The sequence below is a fragment of the Myodes glareolus genome, chromosome 2 (genome assembly GCF_982192425.1).
Source record: "Myodes glareolus chromosome 2, mMyoGla1.1, whole genome shotgun sequence".
NCBI lineage: Eukaryota > Metazoa > Chordata > Mammalia > Rodentia > Cricetidae > Myodes > Myodes glareolus.
In genome coordinates this window covers 139,935,672-139,941,453 of record NC_142027.1, presented here as the reverse complement: position 1 = coordinate 139,941,453, position 5,782 = coordinate 139,935,672, and the positions used below count along the sequence as shown (strand labels likewise).

The window sequence follows — 5,782 nt, the reverse complement described above, 5'->3', positions numbered from 1 at the left end:
CATGGTTCATGGAGAGGCCTAGTCTAAAATTTAAATATCTCTCTTAGATATTTGTCATAAAATATCAGGGTATCTTTACTCCTCTATCATAAACACCTTAAAATTATTCATTGTGGGAAAATTTCATCTGTTCAAATCATGGATACTTTGTGGTCTATATCTTAATTAGATTTCAACTGATAAAATATAAAAGAATAGAAGGTTTATAGGTATAAAATAAGCAGTATATCTTTTTCTACATAACCAATATTTAATAGAAAACAAAATTCATAAAGCAAAGAACTAATGGGGATACCAGAATCTCAAGTAAAGGTAGATCATTACAGATGTTAGTTTTATTATCATTAATAATCAGCAATCTCAATATTACATAAAGTTATTACTATCAAACCAACATTTTCGGCTCATACTTTTTAGATTCTAGATATGTTTCAGATTTCCAACCACTTTACAGATATTTGCTGATTTAGAAGCAATTAGTTGTGATGACAGACATATGAGACAGGAGAACAGAAATATGAGCAATAACCCATGCTTAAATTTCTACTAAAATAGCTACATCCAAATAATATCAAATTACAGTCGACATTCTCATCTTGAGAGCAAAAATTTTCAGCCAGAAGTCCATGTATTGCCTCTGTATGTAAAGTTCAATGACATGTTTAATTGTTATCTGTAGTCACTTTTTTTCTCCATAGCTTCCTTATTGCATTTTTTACCTCAGCATTCCTGAGGGTATAGATTAAAGGATTCAGCATAGGAGCTACCATAGTGTAAAAGACAGCGACAGCCTTATCAAGTGGCAGAGTGGTCACTGGGCGTAAATATACAAATATGCATGGGATAAAGAATAAAACCACTACTGTGATGTGAGACACACAGGTGGAGAGGGCTTTGCGCCTGCCCTCCAAGCTATAGTTCTTTAGAGAGCGCAGGATGACCACATAGGATCCCATCAAGAGGAGGAAGTTAAATAGGCAGATGAACCCACTGTTGGCAGCAACGAAGAGACCAAGGGTATGTGTGTCCATGCAGACAAGTTCCAACAATGGGTACAAGTCACACATAAAATGGTCTATGATGTTGGGGCCACAGAAGGGCAGCCAGACTGTAAACAGGATCTGAATAGTTGCATGGAGAAACCCTCCGGTCCAGGCCACTCCCACCAGGAGAAAGCATAGCTTGTAGCTCATGATGGTCATATAGTGCAGAGGTTTGCAGATGGCCACATAGCGGTCATAGGCCATCACTGTCAAGAGAATGATCTCAGTTGCACCAAAAATGTGCTCTGCATAGACTTGTGCCATGCATCCATTAAAGGAGATGACTTTGTTTTCTTGAAATGAGTCCACAATCAACTTTGGAGCAGAAGAGGAAGTGTAAATCATATCTATCAAGGAAAGGTGGCTCAGGAAGAAGTACATGGGGGAACTCAGAGCCCGGCTATGGATGATGGTGACCACAATGAGCAGGTTGCCTGAAATTGTTACCATGTACAGAACCAAAAATGTCACAAACACTACTTTCTGCACTTGGGGGTTTTGTGTAAGACCTATCAAGATGAATTCAGTCACATTCCTTTTATTCTCCATCTGTGTGGTATGGATATTTTTTTTCAAAATTCAAAAAGAAATATTTTATCTTCAGGAAAAAAGAAAGGAGAAAATTGTAAAGTAATTATAGTCACAAACTCTAATCTTCAGGATTCTACTATGTCATACATTAGAACTAGTCTGCCCAAAATTTTATAAAAACAGGTCAAACATTTTCTAAGTTGACTTTCCTAGTCTTTATTTTTTTTTCAATTCAAAAGAATTCTTAAAAGACAAAGAACACACTGAAGAAAGGATCTCATTTTCTGCAGTCAGAAAAGCAATTGAAAACTTCACTGTTACATCAGAATAATATAACAGAGCAATCATTAACAGTAAAATTTTGGAGATTAACAAGACATATGTAGATAGATAGATACATATATATATGACACATATATCTTATATATATATACATATATACATATAAATATACCCCATATATAAGTTTATATATATGGAATAAGGTAATTTACAAACATGAAATAGTACTTAAACACCAGTTCTAGTTATGAAAATTTAATAGAAGTAAAATGTTAGTGATAATAACTATGTAATTAATATTTGAAAACTCTATTCAAATACTAATATGTGTAATTCAGGAATAAAATTAATTTTTGAAGTTTCACATAAAATTTTATATAGACTATGATTCATTGATGTTAAAACACAAGTATATTTGTTCCCCTTTCTTCACATCTTTGCAGAAATGGAGGAAATTTTAATTGAAATAAGTCAAATATTAATGCCATATAAATACTCTCACATAACTGGATTCTAAAACCAGCATTAATCCAAAGGTACAAGTAGAAATGGAAAACAAGGTATTCAAGAACAGGCACCAAATAATTATGTACCCAATAATAATGCTCGCATATGCTCCACAGCACAATTGGATAACTGCAGTTGATAATAATATATGTTTTATGAAGAGCTGAGAGGAGTTCAATGTCTCCAAATACAGAGTTGATAGTAAGAAGGGACTATTAATGACCCTGACTTGATCAGGACATACTGTGTATACGTGTTGATAAACACATTGTGACCCATTAATATGTGCAATTATTACTTGTTAATCAAAAATAAGGTAGAAGCTGAAGGCACTGCTCAATGGTTAAGAGTGCATGCTTCTCCTGCAGAGGATCTCAGTTCAGTTCCTAGTACCCATAACAGGTGGTTCACAATAAAATACAACTCCAGCTCCAGATAAATCTGAATTCCTCTTATTCCAAAAACCTTCAGTCACATGTATGCTTACCCACAAATAGACACACACACACAACTTTCCAAAAATATAAAAGCATAATAATGTTTCAGAGCATTTCAAACCATATTAAAAATAATTACTTAAAATATTGAGAACATTTGCTTCAAAATATAAGATTATCTATGACTTGTTATTTTTTCTTTAGTTTTTTATCATTTTCCAAATTACCATAGATTGCATTACTAATTTTATTATCAGAAAATAACTTTGATTTCTATACTTAGTACTATAATTGAAAAAATGAATATTCAAAGCTGAGTAAAATATGGCACAACAAATATAAAGGATTATACATTGACACATCAGGGAAACCCAACTAATGGCATCTGAATGTAACCAAAAGATAATACGGTGTTCTCATAAAACTGTGCCTGTCAATTCACCAAATGAGCATAAGACGAGCGGATGCTCTAGTGAATGGGTGCTCAGGACAGAGCATGAGATTGCCCTGACCACACCACACAACATATTGCCTTCTGTTCTACAGTCAAATATAGGTTCTCATGTGAACTAACCCCATTAACCAACAATTTGCTTGCACAATAACTAAGTCAAGCCTGAATTCACTTTATAACAGAATCTGTTTCATTTACTTGATGAAGAATGCAGCTATCACTCAAACTTTACAATATGATTTAAAACTGCTATGTCATTCATTATCAGTTTTTATTATTTTTCCTGGGCCTCAGATTACTTTCCTTTTCTCTTTTTAAAAAATATCTTCACGTGTTCTGACACCCGAGAACTGTGGTGGGTAAGATGGACTGTCCCCATCACATGTGGTCATGATCATCACATGTGGTCATGATACATACTGAAGTCTGCTGGAAAGAGATGTCTTTCCAAGCGACCTCAAGAATACTTTGTTGAGACATAGACTTTACATCTCTATGCCCAGGATCACAACCTCCCTTCTAAATAGCCCAAAGTATTAGAGAATCCTCCCAGGAACAAGAATCCCTGGGAATAAAAAAGAATGCTTTTCTAATTGCCAGGTCTTCTCTAGAGGAGTTAATCCTTGGGATAACAAAGAATGGGCTAATAAGTTTTTATAAATTCTAGAATGTAAATGCCAAAATCATATTTCATGATCAAAACCACACACCCAAATCCTGACTCATTCGGTCAATCATTCCATTTGCTGCAGATTTTCAAGTAATCTGTATATATATATTGATCCTTTTAAAGTACTCAGATGCTTCCTTTTCCCTCACAGCATACAGACACAAAGGCAAACTGAACAATTCGAGTATATGTCAAAACTGATGTCTTTAGTGTTCAATTCATCTTAAAGTAATAAATGAGTTTCATTCCCCGCCCTGGCTCAAAAAATAATAGCATACACTGTGCAGAGGAGCAAGAAGAGACTGGTCTTCCTTAAAAGGAAAGACAACCATGGAGAGGCAAGGATGTAATTGAGCAACCTCATCTTACACTGAGAAAATCTGGTCACTAATTGCTGTGATAAGATATTTCACTGAGCACCTGTCATGCACTTGGCACTATACTAAGTGCTTTGTGTGTAGTGTTTCACCTATTCCTCACAATAATGTCAAAAGGTTTAGACACTTTTAAGTGTGAATTTTAAAGAAAAGAAGACTAGACTGTGGCTGGAAGATAAAGAACTTACCTAATGTCCCAGTGGTAAAATGTAAAGGTTCCTGTATCCAAATCCAGGATGTCAGTCTCTATCTTTTTAGCATTTACTCAGTGCCTGTGTCTCCAAAGCGGATCAGTTTTCTTTTCTGAAGGTCAACGTTGCCAGAGTTAAGAGAAGTGAACTAGTGCCTTAAAACCACCACCTATGTACATAAGGAATCCTCCACAGTCCTCTGTTAAGCTACAAAAGAAAGTCAGATGATAATGAGTTTAGATTTCCAGTCCACAAACCTCCAGAATTGCCCTACATTAGAAATCCCTGGGTATCTTGTATTTTGTCAACTTATACATAAAGTTGAGGAATGAAGGGACAGTCAGGTGAATTTCAGGCAAACAAAGCTTATCAGCCAATGACAGAAAACAATAACAGCCTATGTCTGTTAAATTCTATAACACTCGTATTCTCTGTCTCTGCATCTCATCTTTCTTATATAAATTTATAAAGGGAAACAATAGCCAAAAGGAAAGAAATCAACTACCATTTCATATTTATCAATACCTTTCTTGAATCTGAACTTAAGGTGACAGATATTTAGTCATGCAACTTGGAGCTGATCTACTATTGCAAGGGCAAGCTCTCACTACTCAATACCCAAGAACATTTGATGGGGTCAAAATTAAGTGTCCCTGAGTCTGAACTTTTAATTCAGATTTCCAATCAGAGCAGAGAGTATCCTTTACCATTCCTGATTCTGAATTTTTAATGTATTCATCTTTGAACCACAGCTTCAGAATTGAAAGAATTCTTTGGAAAGGCAGAATTCTAAAGCTGTTACTGTCCATGTGTTCTGACCTGTCTCAGCTGTAGTGAAGGTCACATTCATCATAGCTCTAATTCTAAGGAGCCTTATTTGATTCTCAGCTGCATTTTGGGTCTCCAGCTATTGGTACAAGTTGTATTTTTCCTCTCTTGAATCCCTGAGAATAGCCAAAACATTTTTTTCTGAAAACGTGTGACTGCTTTAGCCAAGAAGCTACCAAAATCAGCACACTCTATGCAGTAAACTCTCAGTAACCCCCCAACCTTTTCAGTCCCTTTATATTCTTCCTGTGCTCAAACCATAGAAATGAGTTCTTACAGTTTCATGAATTGTAAGCCTTCTCCTAATACTTTAAATTTGCATTTGTAACCATATCTACAGTTTAAAGGAACAAACATTTTAGCAACATCTTCTTAAAACATCTGAAAATGTTCAAAAGGCATTGTTTGGATGATTTCTATGGAAAAATTCTTGGGGGTGGAAATATGATCAGTTAGATTAAA

The 5,782-nt window shown here is 35.1% G+C and overlaps 1 protein-coding gene across 1 annotated transcript; it reads right to left on the bottom strand.

Annotated features, from left to right (window-relative positions):
• Positions 1–662: 662 nt before the first annotated feature.
• On the bottom strand, positions 663–1,592 carry LOC125393260 (olfactory receptor 4C12). The gene has a single exon (XM_048423615.2). It carries the CDS (start codon positions 1,590–1,592, stop codon positions 663–665), a length of 930 nt encoding a protein of 309 aa, XP_048279572.1.
• Between the last annotated feature and the right edge of the window lie 4,190 nt (positions 1,593–5,782).